Source organism: Microchirus variegatus (assembly GCF_963457635.1).
Source record: "Microchirus variegatus genome assembly, chromosome: 10".
In the NCBI taxonomy this organism is placed as follows: domain Eukaryota; kingdom Metazoa; phylum Chordata; class Actinopteri; order Pleuronectiformes; family Soleidae; genus Microchirus; species Microchirus variegatus.
In genome coordinates this window covers 20376710-20403501 of record NC_139811.1, presented here as the reverse complement: position 1 = coordinate 20403501, position 26792 = coordinate 20376710, and the positions used below count along the sequence as shown (strand labels likewise).

Here is a 26792-nt window from a genome sequence, read left to right as displayed (position 1 = left end):
TGTGATAAATGTGGGAAGTCTCTTTGTGCTTGATACAACTTACATGGAACGTCTGTTTTATTAATTACTCCATAAAAATTCCACTCCAAGAGTCCAGAATCGTTTCTTTGCTCGATAGAACTGTTGAAGCAGACACGTCCATTTTGCCGTAGTTGCAATTTAAAAACAACGTGACATTATTTGCCTGCTGCTTCCTTCATCTGTAATTGGGCTGAATGTTTAAAGACCAGGGAGGAAATGTTGGTGCATGTGCAGAACTCCAAGTCCAACTCCAGTCCGACTAAGAACATACATGCAGGAGTAATCAGACTATGAATCACTATGAAGCAGTTAGTCTGACTAAGACTAGCTCGATTCTATTGTGTTTACATGACATTACAATAACCGCAATTATTGTTTTAGTCTGACTAAAAGACTTTTAACATGCACTTATTGTGATTTCTAGTTATACTACATAGTCCTACTATGTTGCTGTTACCTCCAACTGTTTTGACATAAAACAAGTCACTTCCTGCGTGCAGTTTGGGAATAACAAGATCTTAATCCTGCTTTACTGAGAAGCAGAGTCCTGTCAAACCATGATAGTGTGATCTTATTGAACAATGGTTTGAATGAAACACACATTTGTTTATTAAAAAGGTTAAACACTGGAGCTTTAGCTAAACACAGGAATTTCATCTTTAGCTTCATTGTAAATGGATACAGCAAAGGCTATCTCTTTGTATTTGTGATTTAACTTCAGTAGTATTTGTTTTGAGAGGGTGGAGTGGTGATCTTATTCAATGCCCTCTGGGTCCTTTTCACCAGTGGCCCCCAAAGTCCCTGGAATATCCGCTGTTTAATTACCTTTAATTGTTGTTTCCTATTTTACTAGCCCTTTTTTCAAAACCCTTGACTTACACTTGACTTAAGCCTGCCCCACACTGGACAATAATTGGTCTGATTTCGGTCCTAATCTGGCCCTTCCGACAATCATGGGTGTCATCATTTGAAGAGATTATCTGACTAAATAATCCTGTAGTGTGAGGGGTTAACAGCCGTGATTTTAATGCCATTGGACGCATCAGTCTTGCTGATTTCAAACTGTAAATCTTAAACACATTTAACGACTGAACAGTGATTGGGGACGTGATCAGATCTCTGCAATAACTAATGAGAGCAAGTTGACCGGGAAAACGGATGCTGCGTACTTTTGTTCAGAACCAGAAGTTGATTCCGTCTTCTCAGCCATGACTTCATCCTCAGTTTTTTTTGTGTTTCTCAGCAGAAAACATTGCACACACACAACAGCTATTAACTGAAGAATGTCTGTTTATATTCTGAAGTCACATTAAATCACATAAGTTTCTGTGAGATCCTAAATCCCTGGAGTCTCCTCCCAGAAATAATTTGATTAATCACCAAGCGTGTGGTCCTGTGTCTAGTCCAGAGGTGTCAAACATACGGCCTGCGGGCCAGAACTGGTCCACTAGTGGGTCCAATCTGGCCCCTAGGATGGATTTATGAAAATTTAAATTGAAAAGAAGGAATTGAAATATTATATTTTACAGTTACAGATACCTGTAAATGGTCAACTTAGGCATCATTTTCCACAAAATTCCACTTAATAAAAGAAAATGCAGGTTGTTCATAATATGTTATGTAAAAAGATACTTCATTATGTAATATGTTTTTGAGTGCTTGTTGTTAATAGGTTATTATGCTAATATTTGGCTGGTCCGGCTCACTTACGATTAAACTGTGTTGGTCGCTGAACTAATATGAGTCTGACGTGTGTTTTCTCAGGATTAAAACATTGAAAATCAGTTAAAAATGTGTTGCTTGTTATGTTTGTTTTGGAAATCAAGTCAGATTTGTAAATTCTCACGTGGCGGGGCAGACTTTATGTGGTAAACCGCACTGGACGTGGAGTTTTATTGCCGTCAGCGTCCTGTTGCTGCTCATTATCTCCCAATTTCATGCATTACATCCATTATTACTTGTGTTTATATGAATTCAGTGGCACTGCTGGTTCACAGCATCTGAGAAGGGATTTTTTTTTTTTTTTTTTTTCTTGACAGCACAGACGGGTAAAAAGCATCAGGAGAGAACGGGACAGAGCTGCTGGAGAGGGAACACACTGACACACTGACAGGCGAAGTTCAGGACAGGGCAGGGAAAAAAACACAGTGACACATCACATCACACCCCCCCCCCCCCCCCCCAACAAACACACACACACACACCTGAGAAGAACCCCGGGGTTACAGCTGACAGCACAGTATTATTATGAAATCAACAGCAGTCGGTTTGGCAAATGACGCTTTCATGCTGCGAATATGTGCGGCATAGAAACACATTTGTGAATGTGAAATGATGTAGGTGTATGTTTTTGTAAATGCTTTAATTGAGTAATGTGTGTGTATTTTATGTAACTTCATGGTGAAGTGGGTAATGGAAAGAATGAGGCAATTTTGCTCTTTGTTTGCCCGCATATAATAGATGAATTTAAAATTTCTATTGGTTCCCCACTGAATTAGAAGTGGCATAGTTTGCCTGAGGTGATGGAAAATAAAGGTGTGTATATTTGTCGTGTGTGTACCGGCACACAATTGAGCATTTGATGCCTGTGTGTTAATAGTGAGGGTTTTTAGTTCAGTTTTTCAAAAAAAGATACACCTGTCACAGAACATAGAGTTTATTAAAGAAAAAAAAATGCGTGTGTGTCTGTGTGTGTAAAAAGTGTGTGTTAACAGCCATGCACTCCCCTGTGTGAGATACAGTTTCCATTCTACAACTTAATTGCATGTTGTTGTTACTGCCTCCTCCTTTGCACATCATCAGATTTGAAACAAACTCAGTGGGAATGAGAAAGGCCACTGTGACGGCATCGGAAATCAGACTTGTTATGAAAAATCACTTCCTCATCAAAACAACTGAGAAAAATCCGGACCGTCACTGTGACGTATGACGAGTTTTAGTTAAAGCCAGGCCTTGCGAAGAGAGCTATCTGAAGTTTTTTAAAGCTGAATGCCACTGCGAGTTTAATCACCATTATTTCCTTCATGATTTTACGGCTGCTGCACGGTTCATTATTTTCTGTGAGGCCTCTGTTGTAAAAGGTCACTGGTGACGCTTCCTGACAAGCAAATGTACAGCAGGTCTGTGGAGGGAGAGTGTGAAACACTCCAAACCTGCACAGCCGAATGCATGTTGATTGGGGTGAAGGGTTAGCGCGTTAATGTGTTCCTTTCTGCACTGCTGCTGCAACATTGGCTTATTAATATTTTCTTTGCGCACGTTATAATTAATTAAATACATTGCTGGTACAGTCCGGTCTTGTCAAGCTCTCCAACTTCTCCAAGTCCATGGTAGTAATTAATCTCACAGGTTCCAGCAGATTGTGGACAAATGGATGATGATCCATGCTAACTCTTTAGCATATGCTCAGTGGTAGTGGGCGACTTGTAGAGCCTCCAAAGTGAGAAAAAACTTTAAGTAGATCTTCGGCAAGATGGTGAGTAATTTTAACTGAAATTTAGCCAAATCAAGAGAAGAGACTATTCATTAGTGCAGTTTAAAGTAAAGATGTGATAGTTTTGCATCCGCCGTTGCTGTCAAAATGTGTAAATTAATTGTTACAGTTTTAGAACATGTAGTGATCCTTCTGTATCATACAGTAAATCCCATGACTGCACGCGTTGTATAATTATGTTAAATCCTGGCACTTTGCACTAGATATCAAATGTATCAATGTTGCCTGATTTTCCTGCGTGAACAGATCATGCTGTGGAACGCCAGCTTCGTGTTTTGATGACTGTCATTTTCAGTTGATACATATTCTGGTAGCAGCTGTTGCCTGCGCACATGTTTGTTGACTACATTCTATGCTTGTTATCATTTTTCTGCTTCTATCTTTCTCGCTCTTATATTCTAAGAATCTTGCTCTTATGATTCAAACCATGCGTTTTCTTAACTTAGTTTCACTGGAACAAGTTAAGAACAGTTAACCATCCTCGCTCTAAAAAAATAGCCTCCAATGAGCATCATGGCTGCATGGTAACAATAGTGAACAATTTTTTTTGTGTGTCTGTATTGTTTTTCCCGGAGGATTACATGACAGGCTTCGGAAAAATGAAGGTTCCCAGAGAGCTGCCGCAAATCATTATGAAAGCTGTTTTCTCCATGTTTGTATTCACTGTAATAAACCCAGAGGCTTTGACATCCTCCTTCATCTCTGCTTCACTACAAATAACTTTGAAAATGAGGTGATTTACATGGTCTGACTGTATTCTGCACGTTTGTGTGTTGCGTGACTATACGGAGTTGTTGTCACGTTCCATATCTAATGACTTTTATTTATTGATGTTGTTTGTCTGAAATACTTGTGGCTGATTCCCTTGTCTGCCAGTCGTTGGTGTCCGATGTGTGCATCCTGAATGGCCACATGTGTGAATGCTTGGCTGTGTTTGTAAGGATTCATCTACCCCCATCTCTCCTAACAAGTACTGAAATAATAATGAGAACATTGGTAGCTTCTGAGTGGGGCATGTGAGAGAGAGAGAGACGGAGGGTGGCGTCCAGAAAGAAATGGAAGAAAAAAAAAACTGAAATGAAATTGAACCAAAATGCTGAACTGGAGAACATCAAAACCAAATATCTGACGCATGTGATGAGACTTTCTTTGGTTTCTTTCAGTCTGTCCTAACAAAGGTTTATTTCTTTCGGGAAAAGTGTGTGCAATGTGGACGGCAGAAAGAGTAATGATGTCATAAAGTAAAACCACAGTTCATTATGACACTGTATTGTCCTTTGTATGAAAGCCGTACAAAGTCACAGACACAAACTTCTTTGTATTCCTGTTCAGCTTCAGTCAGTTAATTATCTAACCCCTATCCCAGCTACAGCAGGGGCTGCTGGGAAGTGAAGCCATCAGGGTGAGCATGAATGTGTCTTGATCGCTGATGGTCACTCTCCAGAGCGATCAGATTAAATGCTGGGAAGCCAGTAGCTTGTCCTGTTGTTCTCAAGATGGATAACTCAGTTTAGCCTCTCATCGCCTCTATATGAAGCTGAAATAAATGCCACACTCCCTTTACTAAGAATTTATCTAAGATCTATGTGAACTGACTGCTTTGGAGTTGAACTTATAATAACTAACTTTCATGAAATAAATATTAAACGATTAAAAGTACATTCATGGATTTGCATCTCACTTTTATCTTTTGCATAAATGATCAGATCTGCCTTGGAGGAGATGGATCAGAACCATTTACGCCCGTCTGATTTGATTAGAGTTTATAATTAAAAAGTGAGAAAGATTGAGTTCTAAATAAAATGACTTCAAAGACGTTTGATGGAAAAAACATCTTGACAAACAATTTTCTACAAAACTGCTCCTATGAAGCAAAGTAAGAATGACAGAGAGGAGATTAAAGTAGTCATTTCAGTGTGTTTTTTAATTGCATGATGCAATTTTCAAGTTCAAAGCTATTTTTGGTACAAAATAATTCATGCAGCATCAGTGGTTTCAAAAGTGCAAAACGGGTCCAAAAATCACTTTACAGATCATGTAGCGAGCATGCCAAAAAGGGACCAGCAATTACTCCATAAAGTTGTGACGGAGTTCGTTGAAAAACGTGCAAGTTTGTTTTAGGGTGTATACTATATTTACCAAACGAGACCAAGAAAAAATACTTCAAATATTACCCACATATTCATCAAGTCCACGTAGTACACCGTCTGACACGTGGAATTCACAATCATGCTTTTGACAACATTCATTGACACTCATTTCTAATGTACACACACACACACACACACGCACGCACACACAAAGAAATACAAAAAAGAACTACACAAAAAAATGAGGTAACATCTTGTAAACATTTCATCACTTTGTTCAAGTTGGCAATATTAAATTCACTCCAAAGATTCAACAGATCGGCCCACGTGTAAACAATTGCCCGGCTTTTACGCACACACTTTACGCACAGACATTGGTCGCAGGACCGCTTTTCTGTGGTCACTTTCGGAAGCAAATGTGAAGTTTTTGCATATCTTTCCTCACGAGGGCACAGAGAGAACGTCTATGAAGTATACATGCAGATGCAGATCTTGACCTGCGATTGGAAAAAGCGCTCCAAGTCCTCGTACCGGATCCCCGCTTCAGTTGTCCACTGTATCTGGTTCTCCTGTTCTAGCTGAGCCCGATCATGACAGTCTCTACGTCTTTGGAGGGTCTACGGTCCTTCACCAGGAAGTTAATCATGCTCTCCGACTTGATCATCAGGTTGCACCCGAGGAAAAATATCCCGAACATAACGGTGAGCGAGAGCACACACAGCACCGCGATTTGCACCACACGCATGACAAACAGTTTGCGCTCGTCTTGCAGCAGCACCAGGGAGCCTCCGCCGTCGCCGGTCACCACGTTGTCGGTGCCGTTGCCGGAGTATGTAGCCAGAGTTCCTGCGAGGAGGGTCTGACTCCCGTTAAACAGTGCGCCCTGGGTCACGTCGAAGAAGGAGACGTTCATGTTTCCCGAGTTATCTGCAAATACGCACACGACCCCTCGAAACCTGAAGTCCAAGTAAAACTTTGCGTCATGTGACTGCTCAGACAAAGAAGTAAGAGGAAAGGAATATAAAAAATAAAGAAAGATATCTTTAAAGTTTAAAGTCGAGCATGGAGTTTTGCACCGTTCCAGTGCGTAATGGCTGCATCCACATCACTGGACCGCTTTCTGCAGCAGGCGCAACTGAGAGTTTGATTTTCTACAACTCCAATTCCATGTTTCTTCCCCGACTTTTTAGTGCGTCTTCCGAGACGGAGCGCCAGGTACAAAGTGTGTTTACCCCCTGATGTAATAAGAGACAGTCCCCGTGCTCGCCTGCGAGCAGCTTCTTTTGTGCCAAGTCTCTGGTGCGTTTTAAAGTGATGATGAGATCCCCGTGGACCACACCACTGCTCACCAGGAGGAGGAGGTAGTTAGGTGGCAGCAGATAACGCGCTCCTCAGATGTACAGTACAATAGATTATTATTATTATTGTCTTCAATAATGGCGTGTAATTAATTATTCAAGGGTTTATTTATTTATTTATTTTAAATCCCTCAACAAGTTTAATGTAGTCAGGAAGGAATGAGACCAACTGACTCATAAATATGGACATCTTAGCTTCTAAAACTCATTTCACACTCAATTTATGTACATCAATAATATCCTCAGCAGTATTGATTTTGAATTAAACCTAAAGTAGCTTGTTCTTAAAAGCTTCTCATGAAAAGCATTTAACAGTTTATTCAGAATCAATATGAGAGGCAGATTATTGTCTTCACCGGAAAACAATTACAACGTTGACCGGTTTTTGCAGGTTGCTGGGGAAACTGTCACAGTCAGGACATAAATCAATATATAACTTTTGAATGGAGGTGTGAAATAATAAACTAGGATTGGAGCCGTGGCAAATATTTATCAGAAATATTGGCTCCCCCTGTTTTCACTGCACTGAAAATCAACCCCCCAGAACATTGCTTTTATTAAACTGTTGTTCAAATGATCATTTTGTCATTCTGGTGCTGTGCAAACTGAAATTGGAAGTTTATAATCAACATTGATTCTTGGTATCAAAAACTGATGCTGTATTTATTCTCTCTGCATGGAATAGCTGTAAGTTTGGGAACATTTAGTGAAATGATTACTTTCCTCTGTTGAGGCCATCCAAGTAGACAGAATTATATGTGTCATTTTAAAAATAACTCCACTGACGTCCTTACTGGATTATTTCAAAAATAAAAGTCGATTACCAACTGAATACACTTTTCACATTATGCATTAGGACGGTTGACGGATGGAAATCTGCCCAGATAAATTAACCAAAAACCAAATGATTTCATCTGTACTAAATCATCCAAAACTGTTAATGTGATGTAATTAAATGTAAACATACTAACAGGTGTCTGTTTAATCCTAATGTGTATGTGTGTATTCCCCAGGCCTCGTCAGGCTGATCTGCTGTTTGTCTAAAAACAAAGGCCATGAAATTCAATTTGGGGATGTTCCATAGTTCTGGGTAAGCAGCTTCCAGCCACCGAGTGACAAGAAGGTGCACAAACAATAATTAGCTCCATCCACAAACACGTACCATAAGACTGGAGGTAGTTCACTTTCGGAAATGGGTTGATAACAGGAAAACAAGGAGTGTTTGTGTTGTGGGTGTGTGTGTGTGTGTGTGTGGGTGTGTGTGTGTGTGTGTGTGTGCAATTACATCAAACAATCTCATTAGACTTTGGATTTAGTTAATTGGCAGTCAACACTGTTGTGTGCACTGCTGTGTGATTATGGCAAAGTACTTACACTTCATCTTTCTGTCAATATGTAAATCCCCCCACTACAGTTAAAACCTAATGATGCTGGTGAGCCTTTAAAGAAAGAACACAAACAAGAAAACGTCAGCGATCTTCAAATAAACATGTCTGTTTTTAAAGTGTCACATCGCTGTTAAATGTCCCCACAGAAGTTTTTTTTTCTTGTTTGAAAGCTCCCTGCGCCGATGAACCCTGTTGTCACGCTCTCCAGTTTAGCGAATGCCACACATTTCATTGATGCAACTCGGTCACTGGCAGAGATTTCTCTCTAACGAGCGGGTTATTGTCACTGTTGCCGAATACAGTATGCAGATATATTCATGTGAGGATGCATATGGACATGCATGTGCGTGTCGGACTTGTTCCTAAGCAACAGTAGACCTGTGAGCCCAATGACAGATGGTTGGTGAAGTTATTTTGGTTTAGAGGAGAAGTAGAGGGAGAGAGGGAGGGAGGGGGTGAGGTGTCTGGATGGAGGAGAGGAGGGGAAACGTTTCCACTTAACATTAGGGAATTGGCAGCCTAGCAACACAAACTAAGTGAAGACATCCCTAGCAACAGAGAGGTGGTGTTTGACCCCACCCATCTCCCCTTGTCTCCTTACCTCTCCATCAGTGTCGCCTTCATCCTTTTAAGCCCGCAGAGCGATCACACATCCCTCATAACTTCCCCGTTATCAATTAACAGTTTCTTTTAGAGACGCTCGGTCTCAACCGACCAAAGCACAAACAAATGCTGCAGGGAAGTCACTTCCATGTCTGTGAGTTTGTGTGTGCACACCGGCGCGCGACGAAGAAGTGACTTTTGACGTTTTGAATGTCTGTTACATTCAAAACTGTCAATGAGTTCACACAATGCTGATTAAGTCTATCAGCTCCACACAGTTTCTCAGTGTGGTGGTGTTTAGCTCTATAGTATCAACCAGCAACATTCCCGTGCTGCACACAGGAAGTGATTCATTCTTAGACATATACATACACACACAGTCAGGTCCATAAATATTGGGACATTGACACAATTCTGTTCTTTTTGGCTCTATACACCACTACAATGGATTTGAACTAAAGCGAACAAGATGCGCTTTAACTGCACACTTTAAGCTTTAATTGTATTTACATCCACATCGAGGGAGCGGTGTAGGAATTACAACACTTTGTATATGTGCCTCCCACTTTTTAGGGGACCAAAAGTAATGGGACAATTGACTGAAATGAATTGAATTTCATGGACAGGTGTGGGCTATGCCATCTTCATAAAACAGGTAAAAGGTCTGGAGTTGATTCCAGGAGTGACATTTGCATTTGGAATCTGTTGCTCTCAATATGAGATCCACGGAGCTGTCACTGTCGGTGAAGCAAAGCCATCATTAGGCTGAACAATCAAAAACAAACCCATCAGAGAAATAGCACAAACATTAGGTGTGGTCAAATCAACTGTTTGGAACATTCTTTCTTAAAAAGAAACATTTCCCCTTCCCCGACGTTATTGTCCATTTTCAGGGGCTCGGAAATAATTGTACAGTTGACTAAAACGCAGTTTCATTACCTCACTGCTGTTCCCTGTCATACCAAGCAGATAAAAGTCTGCAGCTGATTGTGTGTGAAGTGTTGAATTTGGTTTGGTGGCTTTTCACTGGTGTCCATTGGTTCCAGACGTCATTGGCATCAAAGAATCTTTAACCAAGTATTAACACAAGCCTTTTATTTATCATGATGTGGGTTTGTCCTGTTATTTTTGGGTCCCATCAATATGGACAACAATGTGAATAAAAAGTCTTATCATTTATTTGGTCAATCCCTCAAATTAAAGCTGAGAGTCCAACACTTCCTTGTGATTGTGTACAAAATTACAATGTGTGTATTTGTCCAAACATATGTTAACTCTATATGTTGCAAAAGGAATCACAATCTAAAATCAAATTTGAGAACGTCTAGGCATTATGCGAACACATTTTGAGACAAAACTAATTTCATACAGGAGCAAAACAACATTTCCAAATATCAAGACAACTATGAATACTGACTGATCCTATTGTGAAGTCCAAGGCTGGAGTAAGACTGAAAACAGATGCAACCACAAAAAGCTTCACAAAAAGCCTGTTCATTCAGCTCTGCTGCTGTGCACACATAAACGCTCCCTCAGTCAGGTCTGATAGTATTGCCTGACCAAGCATATTTTCACATGAAAGACACAGCATACAAATAATTTTATGTTGTTTGTTTTCGCGAAGACCAAACAGATAGGCAAATAACCAACAACAATAACTAAAATATTAATGAATCCAGTCTCACAGAGAGAAGGTGTTACTTTATCAAGGCCGTGTTGTGATCTTTTTTCCACGCAAATGGAAACGCAGTCATTACCTCCTTCAAACGAACATAGATTTCAGGGATGCAGTGCGGTGCTCCACATCAACCCCACACTAAACAATCATCCGTCATTAAAGTTATTTTAAAGAGTTAATAGCCTCCCCGAGTTTGATGTGTACGGTATATTAGAAATCCCTGTGGGCTGCACCTCCTGCAGCCTGAATGTCTGCTGAAAATCTGTTTGTTTGAGACACAGATTACAAACTGAAGAAAGCCTTGCTCCGTCTCTGCAGTGCAGACGTTTAAATGCACTCGGCTTCTACCCATTAACCTCATTTCCATAAAGAAACGTCTCCTCTTCCCTGGTCTAACACATGATTTGCATCATTTCGGCTGTTTTGTTTCTTTGTTCTTGCAACTTTTTACCTTCCGAACCGTCTTTACTACTTCAGACTTGTGCGGGTGAACTCTCGACTTTTATAAAAAAAAAAAACATGTGCCCTCATACACTCTCTTCATTTCTCCATACCTCATGTGGCCAAGAGGCGCTGGAGACAGAAGGCACGTCAGACAACACAAATCCACATTGTCCATTAAAGTCGGTGACTCTCGGGGGCACATTTCATAAGCCAGGTGACCTTTAACCTGAGGAAAAACTCATATCTGCTCACATGAACCTTCCTCTCAGCAGTCACACAGGCCAGTAGTTAACCAAACACTGATTTTGTCGGAGCGCATTTTGATATTGGCTCTCTCCAACCAGGAGTGAAACGCTTAAAGGTCTCTGGATGGATCTGTAACACGGGTCAGGACCCGTCCATCTCCCTTACATCCTCCGCCCTCCCCCTCTCCTTGCTACATGTTCAGTCTTAATTGGCTGACGTCTGACCCAGTCTGTAGCTTTTTATACAGGACGGCTGGCGCTATACGCTATTCCCAAAATGACATTTATTTGAGGGGGTGGTCAGTGAAGAAGTCTTTGGAACCAATAGATCCAAATCAGTCGGTACTGAAGAGGGGGTTTTATTGCCCATAGTGTATTACCTGCACTATCCACCCACACTAAGAGTTTAATGCCAGCAGAACATTTGACTATTATAGCTTTTCTACTTATATCTCTATATCTGTCATTTCTTCTAGGCGCAGGTCTTGGACATGGGGTGGCTGTATCTTAGCAACCAGCTGGAGAATAAGAGCAGGGCAAAGAGATACAGATTCAATAATATGACAAGTGCATTGATAAGAAGCCATGCCTTCTCCACAAACACACACACGCACACACTTCCCATAGTTTCATTTCTTTGGAGCAGTCTTCACCACCCCCACCCCCCAACCCCTCCATGTTTTCTGCCTCATTTTCTTCCTCTTAAACTTCGAATTCCCCCGCATGCTCCATCATTCGCTGAAATGGGGACGAGGATTTTTTTTTTTCCAGTGGCAGACACTTATCAGATTCATACATTAAGTGAAGAGGACAGGGAGCAATTGGCTCGTCTGTTACCAGAGAACACATCAAACACAGAAATAGTTTGTGACAGAAAAAGTCTTCTAGGAAGCGACCGAATGCTCAAAACAATTACCCACTTGTGATGAGTCCTGCTGCGTATTCCTTACATATTACTTATTCTCCACCAGGGGTCCTTCTTTTTCAATCCACAGCATCATTTTCTCTACCATATGTTTTTGTGATGATTAGTTTATTTTTAGCACAGAGTTCAAGTTGAGTGGCAGCCTTTACCAGTTTGACTTTTAGAATTATTGCTAGGTTGTTCTCTTTTCAGTCCACTAGAGGGCAGGGTACAGAGTCAATTTTGAGAGGTGAAAGCTCTGTGGTATCAACTGAAGTGTATTAGTAAAGTGTACAAAATGCTTCTCATCCCCAGTTATTATGATCACAATGTGGATGAGTTTGCATAATAAATCTCACCATGGTTTAATAAATTAGCACTGTTCTTTTTTCAAGTAATAGGGGAAACGGATAAGCTGTACACAACTGGGAAAAAAAGTGCAACATTTAAAAAAAGAAGTAGTAAATATAAGGGACAAAAACAGCACTTCTAGTACACAGTCAAATATAATATATGTATAATATTTATTTGTACATTAAACACTAATATTCCAAATCAGTTTCAAATGTTAAACTGATAATCAACACTAATTAAACCCATGTCTTAAATTGTTGAGACATACAGATAACTCATCTGAATGACAAAAATGTGTGTTGATTCAGTGAAATGGTGTAACCTGCAACCACGAGTCAATTTTCAAATCTTACAATAATAAAAATGGCAGTTATTCTGAATATTCATAATATACTCTAGCTGTGCCTCGTCCACATGCACTGTGTTTCTTCAGAAGATGAGGTCATGGGCCATGTTTTCATTATGACATGATGTTAAGTAGTCGCACTGAACGATTTTGAATAAATATCTAATTGTTATTATTTAGACAAGAATTGCGATTGCAATGATGATTGGAGACATCGGAGGGAATGGTCATTTTCACATCCATTCTCATTTTCATTCAAAAAACATTTGAAATGATTACTGTGTGATATCTGAGTAGAAATAAACATGCTCCCTTCAGTCTGTAGAATAAGATTTATAATGATAATAATTCATCTAAAATGATATTTTGACTGCTGATCTGTCCAGGCTGTATCCCGCCTTTTACCCTATGTCAGCTGGGATTGGCAAAGCACCTCTCGCGACCCTCATGTGGAGGATAAAGTGGTAGAAGAAATGGAGCTTTAAGCACAGGCGATTCTAGAGTGTTTAGGGCCCTAAGCAAAAATTCCCAGGGGGCCCTTCAAACCAGTGTTCATCACCATTATGTTACAAATAATCTGACACCAACGTAAAAAAAATGTATGAGTTTAAATGTTTTCATTTATTTTTTCCTGAAATGAATGAAATAACATGGAAAAACCTTGTTATTAAAAACTCACTCACTCATTGGACATTTATGACAATTCTACAGCCATAAAGTCAATATAAATCATGATGGTCATAAAAGGATTAAGGATTGGGCCACATATGGCCCGCAAGTCGCGAGTTTGAGTCCACTGATTTAATTTATTGTAATTATTTTGTTATTTATTTATGTGATTTTCTATGCAGTCAAAATTCCTCAGCTCCACTCTCCCATCACTTACCATGGTTTGTGCACAGTGGAACATTACTTCTGATTAAATAGCACCAGAGGAAGCTGGTGAACCACTAGTGGTACACGCACCACAGTTTGAGAACCATGAGTTTATGCAATTAGATGATAGAATACTTTTTTATTTATTTATTTTTTATTTATTTTTTTAACATTCTTTTATCTTCAGCTGCTGTCAGATGAATATTGCTGTCGGATTTTTTTTTTAATTTACTTATTTATTTATTTTTATGCCAATTTTAAAGAGAGATTTTCAAGTTAACTTTGGGGTGATTTTTCTTTCTGCCCCTCATTTATAAAGAAGTGCAGACGAGTCTGTGCCTGTATCTGCTCCCGGACACGCACACACACACACACACACACGCACACACACACACTGAGGTTTCATGTAAAGAGGCAAAGCTATGACCCAACACGCGTTTAGTCAAGAGAAGAATGAGGAAAAGCCTTCAAGTTACAAAGTGAACGAGTCCACGGGGGAACGAGTCTGCTCCGTTATTCTTCGGCCATGGCAACTTTGTTACTCCGTGCACTGACGGTGTTTCTCTTCTTGTCATCGGCAGCACATGTTTGGGGTAAGATGCTGTTTATAGTTTTTAGTGTCTTATTATTTTTCCTCACAAAACTTTCACCTGCCTGTCAAGAGTGGACTTTCCGAGGGTGTTTCCTCACGACCCTCTTTGACGCTGCTGTGGAAGTAAACAGTGTTGATGATCGAAGATGATCGATATGAATAATATGACCGAATAATAATTCCCTGTGAGTTGACTCCAATAGTGTTGGTTATTAATTGCGCTGCGCTTTTGCCGCTTTCGCCACCTTTTACCTTATAAGGGAGTGAAAAGAGTCGGGATGTGTTTCCTTAAGGGACAGGGGATCCAACACAGGGAAATGTCCTCTTTTTAATCTTGTTCTTTAATTTTAAATAATTAGGGTTATACATGTGGATATATAAATAAAACAACTTCTATTAAGTCTGAAACAAAGGAAAAGTTTGCAAAAACTCACGTAGCTGAGAATTAAATGAGTAATATTTGACGCTACTGTTTAAAGGCGGGTCATTTGAGTTTAATTTGGTAATCTAAGTAAATTAACTTCTGCAAGCCACACCCTTAAAGGTGCCATATGTAAGAATGTGGCCAAAAAACGGTTACTACATTCAAATTCAAAACACCGAGGTCTTTTAGGTTTCGTTTTCTGACGTAACTGGCAACCCGTGGTTGCTCGGCAGCTGAGACTCTACTGACTGCAATGATTAGTAGACGGCGGTAGGTGGCGCCACATGCCAAAACATGATTTCAAAACATAAACATGATTTGCAGTCTGCAAAATATTTTTTTATGCAAATATTTTGGCTGAACTGTTGTTGTTGAGTTCAGTTTGTTATATGAACATTATTCCTGAGTCTCTGTGACATATTAGGAGGATTTTATGGTCAGTTTGGTCAGTCACCTCTCCCCGCTCAAAAACCCAGTCTTGGTCAAGCAAAACTATCAGACCTGAGTGAAGTAGCATTTACGACCCTCATGTGGAGGATTAAGCAGTAGGAGATGAATGACTGAATGTATCTGTTCATGACGACTAAGGCAGAATAACAGAATCAACAACTAAAAAGAACCAAGTTACTGTGTGTACTGCAGCTTTAAATCACATATGAATACAACATTACTGTTTAAAATGAAATGTTACCAGATTAGTATTATTAATTAAATGGGTAAACTTTACTTATTGATATTAAGAAGTTGTGTGAACATACAGTGAAAAACTCAGTGATCGGGATAATCAGAGTTAGCGAAATAGCACTACCTTGCTGGCTATCAGTGCCAGATTTTCTGCATAGTCTTAGCTGCAAAAGTTTAAACGTTTGTGGGTTTTTTTCCAGGTTCTAACATCTGCACATCAAGAGGAGTTACCACTTGTCAACAGTGCTTGGCTGTTCACCCTACATGTGCATGGTGCTCTCAGAAGGTACAAACACCAGACACACCGAGACGCACACTGTGTGGAATCACTCTTCTCCTGTTCATCGATCAGCGCAGCAAGTTCTAACAGAAACCTAATTTCTCAGCAGCATTCCTCTGGTTGTCATCCTCTGTGTTTTGTTCATGCAGATTCTTCTCTGTGCATATAACAAAATGTTGCCTCTCAACAAATTTATTACAGAGCTATGAAGAAGATGCCTAAACAGGTTCTAAAGGGCTTTTATTAAGCACAATGCAGCAATAATTAGGCATTGATTTATCTGTTAATTACAGCAGCCACAGTAACCACTTCCCTTTTTTCCTTGATAGCTTTAAATGGACTTTAAACTGAACTTTATTGACTCATCACTGCCTTGAGAACTGACCAGATTGGATTTGATTTTTAAGGACTTTGGGAAGGGATCCAGCACGTCCCGATGTGACCTGGAGGAGAATCTGGTGGATGGAGGATGCACCAAAAGCTCTCTGGAGTTTCCCTCCAGCACCCTGGCGATTCAAAAGGACACACCGCTCAGTAGCAAGGCCTCGGGAACTGGTGAAGTCACCCAGATACGGCCTCAGAAACTTCACATGGCACTAAGACCAGGTACATGCTTTCATCACACATCATCGGTGACAAAATAGTGTTGGACCAGACACTAACAACCATACAACAACAATCTGCAGTGCAATGAATCTATTTCACACTCGCATCTCAACTCTTACCTTCTCAGGTGATTCCAAGCATTTCACGGTGTCGGTGAAACAGGTGGAGGATTACCCGGTGGACCTCTACTACCTTATGGATCTTTCATATTCGATGGAGGACGATTTGGAAAAGCTTAGCACTTTGGGCAACAAGCTTGCCGTGACCATGGGCCGCACCACCAGCAATCTGCGCATGGGCTTTGGAGCTTTTGTGGATAAGACCGTGTCCCCTTATATGTACACCTATCCTCCAGTGGCTGTGAAAAACCCTTGCGATGAGTAGGTGCAGGTTTCAAGGGAGAAAAAAAAAGTTTCACTGAGAAAACTTGTCCAGGTTTTAACCACTGTTGATTTTCTTATCCCCACCCACCTATTCAATACATACAGATTCAGTAAAACATGCCTGGCTCAGTTTGGGTTCAAGCATGTGCTAACACTGACAGAGAAGGTAGCGCGATTCAATGAGGAGGTGGAGAAACAGCAGGTGTCCAGAAATAGAGATGCTCCAGAGGGTGGATTTGATGCTGTCATGCAGGCTGTGGTGTGCAAGGTACAACAATCGTCGTCGTATTGAGAAACAAAAACACAGGCTGAGAGATTTCTCATAGTTTTTCCATAAATGCAGATGTGGTCTTTCCTTCACTTTATCGCATTCATTGTCCATCATTATTAGGATAAAATTGGCTGGCGCCCCGGTGCCTCACACTTACTCGTTTACACCACCGATGCCAAAACTCACATCGCATTGGACGGACGCATAGCAGGCATTGTCCAGCCCAACGATGGCCTGTGTCACCTTGATGATGACAATATTTACAACAAAACAAATGTGCTGGTAAAGGCAGAAACTTAAGTCATTGCTGTAATGGTGGTGTGTAATTTTCATTTGTATTGTTGGACATTATGTTTACAATCCTGTGTCTTCTAGGACTATCCCTCGTTGGCACTTATGACTGACAAAATGTCTGAGAACAACATCAATTTAGTATTTGCTGTGACCACGCATGTGGAGGCACTCTACAAGGTAAACAAACTATACTGGGTGAGTCATTTATTTTAGCTTTTGGCATGAAAAATACAAAAAATTCTTCTTGTCACCTCTCTTTCCAGGAGTACAGTCGCCTCATGCCTGGCACAACAGTGGGAAAATTGTCCGATGACTCTGGGAATGTTATTGAGCTCATTGAAGAGGCTTATGCGGTAAGAACGTCCTGCATATGGGATAAATGGAATGGGGTGAATATGAAGTTTATGTCAATTATTTCATTTGTATCATTGATTGGTGACTTTATTTTGAGCAGAAAATTCGCTCTAAAGTGGAGCTGGAAGTCCTGGGACTCCCGGAGGAGTTGCATCTGTCCTTCGATGCCACTTGCCTCAATGGAGAGGTCATTCCAGGACTCCAGTCCTGTTCTGGCCTCAGCATTGGAGACACAGTATGTATCAGCTGATCATGTTCCACGTTTCATTTTTATAAACACAACAATAAACAGAGACTTCTACTCTTCAGGTGTCATTCAGTGTTGAGGCTCAGCTGCGCGGCTGCCCTAAGGACAAGAACAGCACTTTTACCATCAAACCCCGCGGCTTCAAAGACGCCCTGGTGATTACGGCGGACTTCGCCTGCAACTGCGAATGTGAGGCGAAAGCAGAATTTGACAGTCCAGTCTGTAGCAACGGCAACGGGACGTATGAGTGCGGCGTGTGCCAGTGTCACCGTGGTCATCTGGGTCCTCATTGTGAGTGCTCAGTGGAGGACTACAATCCATCTGACAATGCCAACTGCATCCCAAACCCGGACAGTCCAGTCTGCAGCGGGAGAGGCGACTGTTTGTGTGGACAGTGCTTGTGCCGCGCAAATGAGTTCGGCCAAGTGTGGGGAGAGTACTGCCAGTGTGACGACTACACCTGCTTGCGCTTTAAAGGGGCACTTTGCTCCGGTGAGTAGATGAACTTCTGTCATAACAACCTGTTATCTGTCTATAAAGCAAGTTGTGTCTGTGTGTGTGTCTGTGACGGGCATATCTCGCTGACCGTTAGTCAGATCGCCCTAAGATTTTGGATATGGGTTGAGCATGGCCGGATGGTGTGCATCCTTGATTTTCGCTGATTTATCACGCTACACCAGGCAGGGGCGCCGTCAGGCAGGGGCCCCCCGGCTACTTTTAAAACAATGCATCTGCAAACACTGTGTTGAAAAATGTGTTTGTGTTTGTAAAAATTCATGGATGTGGCCACAATGGACGTGGTTCTACAGGTCGCGACTAGCCTACTGCTCTCTTCATACTACTACCTACTGCATTTTCTCAGTGCACACATCATTTTCTTTTTCTTAAAATAACTATTTCTGTGTCTCTTTATATCTCAATGTACATCCATGTCTTACCCAATATACACTTTGTATATTAACACTACACAAGAGTACACCTCTTTGTACATCCAACCTTCACACACAGCCTCATTTGGCCATAACTGACTCGCAACTACAGGAATACATACTCCCTACAGGCACTGTTGATGCACTGGTGAGTAATCATTGTCTACTAAGAAAATTCAAAGCAGACACTGCTTTATATCGTGACACAAAAGGTGTGCTTTTATTATAATGGATAATGATTAAAAACAAGACGGACACAAACTTGCGTCACACTGATCAACCTCGGGCTCAAGCAGTTTATTTATATTGCTATAAAGCTGATATCAGGAAAGATGAAGCTGCTATTCCTTTTCCTTTTCCTGAACACCTCATCCAATCTTACTGGAACACACCGATGTTTCCAGTCAGTCTCAGTGTGTAAATGCAACTTTAGTCAGTTTTTTTTTTTTTTTTATAGTTTTCTCATACTTAACTTGACAAATGAATTAACAAATGAATTTCTTGTTAAACTAAAGCCCCAAGATTATGACCCATCTTTGGTTGCTTGCAAAAGACATGTAAATAATTGCGTAAGTGAACTGCTGAACATAAAAGCAAACATTGTAAATTATCAGCTCTCTCTCAGGGCCTCTTAGAACACACCCAATTATTGTTTGATTGGTGTTCTTGCAGCCGTGCTCTATTACAAGTCTGCACAGCTCAGTGTACAGTTACTCACTCAAGGTGATAAAAGTTTAATAGCCTGTGTTACTGGGTAATTTAACGTCAAAGCAGATTGGGCTTGTGATTGTAAGGTGGGCGGTGTAGGAATAACAGAATAGGAAAAAAAAATGCTCTTGCTTCTTTACACACAATTTTGCTCTATTTTCAATCAGCAAGACCTGCATCAAACAATCACCAATCATTTGAAGTGGACCTTCACTGCTGCAAAATATCTGAGTTAAGATTTCAACACTGTTAACATTTATTTCTAAGCATTTTAAAGGGGAAGATGACTCACTCATGTTTTTGTGGTCTGCCTCAGTCTGAGTACAGGAGATAAGACATGCGATGTTGACTTCCGCAGGGTATCTGACGTCAGACTGATAAATTCCTGGAATTGGTGTCTCACGGAGCTTTGTCCCTAAAAAACGCGAGAGTGCAGGCGAGGGCAATATTGTCCGGAAGAGCGAAAGTACGCTTTATGTGTCCAGTGGATACATTTTATATATGACGACAATGTGCCGGCGAGAGTCGGCAAACGATGGCTTTTCCACTTGCTAACTGCTGTTAGCTGCCGGAGCCTCAGTGACGCTGACGTAGTTTCCTGTGTCTCATTTGCATTTAAAGAGACAGACACTCAAAACAGAGCGTTCTGAACAGGGCTGTTTTGGCAGAGTGATTGAACTGCTGTGGTGCTTCATCCTTAAGGTATTTTGACCAAAGCATGTCACTGACATGTTCATTAGGACACCAGGGAACTAGGTTAACTTGGAGAAATAGGGTATAATATGTCTCCTTTAATAATAATATTTAGGACCAACCAGCTACAAGATGAATAATGACAATAAACCCTTTGATTTTGTACTAAAACAGAAAACCTCAAAAAGGTCATAATGACTCTAAGAGTGAAGGAACAACACATAAACCACGGACTTCTTGAATTTACCTTCTTAATATAGTGCTGCAGTATTAGAAATGGAAGTAATTGCTGTTCTGTGGTTTCATAATGAAACGCTGTTAGATTCAGTCATAGATTTACACGTCAGTTGTGGCAAACATTTCCATAGTAACAGACAGCTCCACCTATCAGAGGCATCGCTTTAACACCTGAGGATTGTGGGTAGTATTGCACATCTCCTTGACAGAGAGAAACAATTTTTTTATATCTTATAAAGCACAGATCTTTGGCTTCTACTGGATAAGAAACCATAGTTTCACACAAGAATATCTATTCAAAGAAATGATTTAAGACTTTACAAGCAGGGAGGGTTTAAAGGATGCTATCAAGATGAATAATAGTAACAGTAAGATGCAGAATAATTCATATTGTGTACTCATCACATGCTCAGAAAACACACGTCTGCATTTTGCACTGTGACCGAGCGAGAGAGAGAGAGGGATAGACGATGGAGGGCAATGTGTGTGAGATGGAAAGCTGAAAATGTCCAGGTAGATGTTACGTTTGTGTGGAGGCTGTTATTTTTAGAGACAGGTATTATGAGAGATTAAACCCAGGGCTGGGTCACAGACACTTGCACACGAGGATATAGATGATGTATGACTGTCTACAGAGCCCGACCTGGGACCACAAAGTCACTGTGTCTCTGCCGCTGAGTTCTGACGCTGTCTTTAAAGAGCAATTTTCCTCCAGCACTGGCTCAACATGGAGCTACTTGAAGCTCCATGTTTGTGATATTCCCTGTGGCTGTTTATATCTTCTGCTGAGAGGATGTAGGTGTGGTGCAGGTCCAAGAAGCAGCAGTAAGCAAGCGCTACCCCAGGGCCCATAAAAAATAAGGACAGTGAGAACAGGAAAGTTTGCATTCCATTGCTGGCAATTGGCCAAAATTTGACTTTCACCAGTAAATATCTCTGTCTTCACCCTTCCCTCCTCTCCTCCAGCTGTGTAATGTTTTACTTCCCTGTCTTCATCTGTGTTTCTCTCCTTTTATCATGTTAGCCCCGTCTAAAGTCCAGGAATGTGATTAATGGGCAGGATTATTGTGTCGTAAAAAAAAAAAAACAACGGGTATTACGAAAGCTTTGTCTCTTGACGTTTTTCTACAAGTCTCAGCTGCTCGTTTTGACCGAGTCGGAAAGATTGCTCAACAACTAAAAACATTACACATGAGAGTGTTAAGCGTTAACCATTAACCAGTGATTCAGACAGTGCAGTAAATGTAACTCAAAGGACAAACTGAACTTGACACGAATGAGGCAAGTTGTGTGAGGGGAACTGTTTACTCAGAGTTTACAGCACTGGATGATATGTTTTGATCCCTGGAATTAGGTGATATTTCATGACGAGTGCCCCCCCCCCACACACACACACACCATCCGTAGTCTGATCAGCTTGGCTTTGACTCACTTTGCTCTTAGTCATCCACTTCTTAATCCTGTTTAGTCTCTTGCTAAGACCACTGTAGTCTCTGGGGTTCTAGGGTTGTTTAATATGCTGATGTGGCACGGCTCTCTGAATCCCTTTAAGAAAAGTTTGCCTCCAGATTCTGTCAACAAACCATTCCACCACTGTAACTCTGTTTCCTACACGGAGCTGGCTTTTGTGCTTTCTACACGTCAACAGAGTCTGAGGATTTTTTTGTGTGTGTGTGTGTGTTGAGAAACGGAAACATTAGTGTATAGAACAATGGGCGGGTTAAGAAATGTGTGTGTGCGCGCGTGCGTGTGTAATATCCCTCTGTGAGTAATTATTAATCACACAAAGATACTTTCTATCTAACTTTTATGCCGTCTAATAGAGAATGTTTATGTAAATAACAACAATATGCATTTCTTACTGCAATTCTTCTGCATTATCCAAGTGTAAACTGCAGTTTGCAGCCACTGTTATCAGATGTTAACCCATTTTCAAAGGCAGGCAAGTGCTTTGTTGTTGTTTTTTTTTTAATCAACCAGATAATCTTTTAAAGGTTAATGGCTAACAATAAAGGTACAATTTTCATCTTAAAACTAACAAATAAGAGATAATTACACTTAAGTAACATTTAACACCTACCCAGTAATTAAATGGTTGCATAAGCGACAGATGTGGCCATGGTTTCTTAATTTGCTCAGGTTTATAGGCAACAACAACACAGACGGAACACAATCCACACACACACTGATTCATTCTCTGATTGTGTAATTTGTATGTGTTTGCCCAGCCTCACCCCTGTGGTTAAGGACACTTCGACAACACATATGTGAATGAACAGGATGTAGAATTTGAACTGTAAATATCTGAGCTGAAGGAATTCAACATTTTGAAGAATTATTGCGCGATTAACGCCCTCCTCCTCCTCCTCTTAATATCTTAATATTCTTTCAGATCATGGGAAGTGTCGCTGTGGCTTCTGCCAGTGCGATTCCGGCTGGAAAGGAGACAACTGTAACTGCTCCACACGTACAGACACCTGCATGTCCAGCATCGGCCTGCTGTGCAGCGGCCGTGGTTACTGCAAGTGTGGGATTTGTCAGTGCACTCAGCCCGGTGCCTACGGAGCCACCTGTGAGAAATGCCCCACCTGTCCTGATTCTTGCACTATTAAGGAGTGAGTTCCTTGCTAAGTATTCTGACTGGCGAGAGGGATGAGTGAACAGACATCTTGAGAGTACTGCAATATTTGAGAAGCTAAATTGTGTTCGGTGCTGAGTTTGGCACTGGACGAGAGGAAATGCCACGGGGCTTATTTTCCTGGAGGTGTGCAGTGTGCTTTGATAAATACCATGCAATCTGCCATGGAATTGGTTTATGAAATCCAATGTTGACATTTTGATCCAAAGCAAAGGTCGAGGGAGTGTGCGAAAGAGGAAGGATTTAACCACTGGGGATCAAATGCACTAGATCTCTTGTTAATTTAAGACACATGCATATTAATAAATACTGTAATATGGAAATTCAATCTCTAGTTTAAACCATATGAAGCTAAATATATTTATTCATTGTTCATTATATCATGGCGGTATCAAATAACAGCTTAATTATTCAGTTTCTTTTCTCCTACTGGCTGAACACAACTGACTGGATGATATAAAAACTACTCCATCCATTTTCTATTGCTTTATCCTCCCCAGGAGGGTCACGCAGGGTGGGGGGGGGGGGGTGCTGTGCCAATCTCAGCTGACATAGGGCGATAGTCGGGGTTCACCCTGGACAGTTTGCTAGTCCATCGCAGGGCCACATATAGAGACACACAACCATTCAACTCTCACTCTCACACCTACGGTCAATTTAGAGTGTCCAATTTGCCTAATCCCCATATTACACGGGGAGAACTTGCAAACTCAGGAAGGCCCCTGTTCCAATCAGTGGAACAGTGTCTTCTTGCAGCAAAGACAAGAGTACTAACCACTACACCTGTATGGCCCCACTCCACTACATATTTACAACATATTCAGGTGTAGTTTTGTGCACCTGAATAGCTCTTGCTGTTAACAAACTTCACGTTCTGTATTTCATATGATCATCAACCACACTTTGTCAACAAATAATAATAATAACCTGTGTTGTGTCCCGTGTAAAAGTAAAAGTAAAAGGACTCTGTTTGCAGGGAGTGCGTCGAGTGTCAGCACTTCCAACGGGGCCAGTACACCAGTGACAACAGCTGCAACAGAATCTGCAAGGATGAAATCAAAGTAGTGGGAGACCTGGGTGGTGATCTAGGTGAGGAATCTGCCGTTATACAGCTTATAGTGTCATTTGGAGGTTTTTACGTCATGTTCCTGCAGTTGCTACATAATGAATATCATGTGTTTTCAGTGACAGCATACTGTGTCTTTGAGCAATTTCTATAACGATGTTTCCTCTTCTTATCATATCTGTCCTGCAGTTTCCCAAACATCCACCACAAATGCAGTGAACTGCTCGTACAAAGATGAAAACGACTGCACGGTACACTTCCAGTACCACGAAGACGACACCGGCAAATCCATTTTGTTTGTGGTGAAAGAGCCAGGTACTGTAGGGTTAGAGTTTCTGAGCACATCTAAACTGCCAGAGAACTGCACATTATATATTCTGGGTACATTATTAGGTCAGGATAAGTGTGTTCCTGAATGTCATTTCAGCCGGAGTTTGGCAGGCTACCGCATCAGGGGGAACAGTGTGTGCAACTAATAATATGCTATTCTCCAAAGAACACATCATCTGCCAGATAACCACAACTACTCTGCCACACCACAGAGACCCAAATGCATCAGTGTGCTGAATGGTTGCGCAGTAGAGTGTGTGTCACTGGACTGTAGTGTTTGCTTAACTTGATGATTGTGCTCCTCTGCATCATGGAAACCAGCATAGGAGAGAATCTGGTTCTGAATTAACTCTTTCTGCTCCTCTCTTCTCTTCAGTGTGCCCCGACGGTGCGAACATCTTGATCGTGCTTTTGGCGGTGGCCGGAGCCATTCTTCTTCTGGGCCTTGCTGCTCTGCTCATCTGGAAGTTACTGATCACCATCCACGATCGCAGAGAGTTTGCCAGGTTCGAAGAGGAGAGATCCAAAGCCAAGTGGGACACGGTGAGAAACCCTCTGAAGGGCAATAATGTAAACATACAAAACAGCTTCGTTTCAGATGGAAAGTGCTTATTAATATCTAATTGCGATTGCAGTATAACGTATACGTAATTATTCTCAATTTCATGTTTAAAAGGGATTTCTGTGTGATACTAGTGCAGATCTGTGAGAAACAAAGATGTTCTCTTCAATCTGTAGAGTAAGATGTGGATGGATCAGGACATTAATTCATCTAAAATTACATTTTGACACATTTTGACTTTGAAAAATATTGCGCTTCCTGCAATTTGAAATAGAAATTTGAAAACGAGTAATATGGCAAAACTGTGCTCATGCAGCACAAGCCATTGGGGGAAAAAAGGGGTTTTGGAGAGCAATGATGTCTTTGACTAAACAGATTAAATGGTGTCATCTCTGTTTTCCTTTCCCAGGCTAACAACCCCTTGTATAAAGGAGCCACATCCACCTTCACCAATGTAGCGTACCGAGGAAACTGATGAGTGAACGACGTGAGGAAAAACTCAGGGGTCAGTGACAAAGATGGAATGTAGTTGCACAAAAATGGATGGTGGAGTGCAAACACCGTCGTGTGACTCGCTACTGTAGCTTAGAAGTAACTACTGCTGTCAACAGTGTGGTGGAAATAACTGAACATAATGTAAAAAAAAAAAAAAAAAAAAAAAAAAACTAGAGCTATTAATATAAGTCATCAGTGGTTATGCGCTCTTTGGTTTCCTTTTGTGCAAAGTGTCATACAAGATTTTTTCTCACGACTGACACTCGGACACCTACACTCTCTGATTCCACTGGCAAGAACTGCTGCTGCTTCCTCTGTCACATATTGTGGTCGTTTGGTGAGAAACCACTGAAAACATGTCGTTTGAGAAGTACACATAAATACATTAATTTAGGCATATTTTGTGGTGTTTGCCAATGTTTCCCCCCCAAGCTTTGGTGTATTATTTACATCTAATTGCGTTTCAGATTAATCTCAACCAAGTTTAGCCACATAAATAAAATGTGCAATACACAACTTTAATGCACCACATGCTTTACTGCTTCTCATATTTTATAATGCCATCTGTTTTTTGCTCTTCTTCTAAAACTGTTTTGTTGATGAGTTCATACACTCTGCTTTTCCTGTAGAGGTTAACCTGGTTAACACTGATGATTGTGATCTATGTTGTCTTTGAAAAGCACACTGTGGTACTGTAGCTTTGTAGACGCTATGACATGTTTCTGTGACTGTGCTTGTGCGGCGGTTTCATTGGTTCGTTGTTGTTGTTGAATGTTGAGTTTGTTTACTTTTCTACTGAGCAGCACTGTGTTACACTGAAATATCATATTCTGTATCCTGTGTATATGAGCAGATTTGGCCATAATGTGATAGTTTTTGATGAACTTGCTCTTTTGTAATATAGATGTGCATATGGGCGATAACACCACAGTGTGAGCTAGTATATTTTAGGTTGTACGGCTCTGAGTCTCTCTCAGGACATGGTGTGAAATCTCACTGTTTGATTTGGTTTGTTTGTTTGTTTGTTTGTTTTTGCACAAAAAGAAGCCTGTGGTTTATCTCTAGTTCTTCACATGGGAATTAAAAAATCAATTATACCATAATTCGCCAATTTTTGTGTGCAATGTTTGACATTTGGCTTCTTAAATGCCACAGCTGTTGGTTTTTTATCCTGTATTGAGGTCTGAATTACAGAACAC

General features: G+C 40.9%; 2 protein-coding genes across 2 annotated transcripts; one reads left to right on the top strand and one right to left on the bottom strand.

Annotated features, from left to right (window-relative positions):
• Positions 1-6178: 6178 nt before the first annotated feature.
• rprml (reprimo-like) lies at positions 6179-6517 on the bottom strand (the record flags this gene model as incomplete). The annotated part of the gene is made up of 1 exon (XM_083896652.1): positions 6179-6517. The coding sequence occupies one exon, from the start codon at positions 6515-6517 to the stop codon at positions 6179-6181; it is 339 nt and encodes a 112-aa protein (XP_083752778.1).
• A 7809-nt stretch (positions 6518-14326) lies between these two features.
• LOC310932544 (integrin beta-3-like) lies at positions 14327-26565 on the top strand (the record flags this gene model as incomplete). Its single annotated transcript, XM_083895870.1, has 15 exons — positions 14327-14393; positions 15701-15786; positions 16188-16386; positions 16514-16766; positions 16875-17037; positions 17161-17322; positions 17416-17511; positions 17598-17687; positions 17789-17923; positions 17998-18427; positions 22895-23117; positions 24117-24229; positions 24396-24521; positions 24913-25079; positions 25508-26565. 15 exons carry the CDS (start codon positions 14327-14329, stop codon positions 25571-25573), a joined length of 2376 nt encoding a protein of 791 aa, XP_083751996.1. The 3' UTR covers positions 25574-26565.
• Positions 26566-26792: the final 227 nt, after the last annotated feature.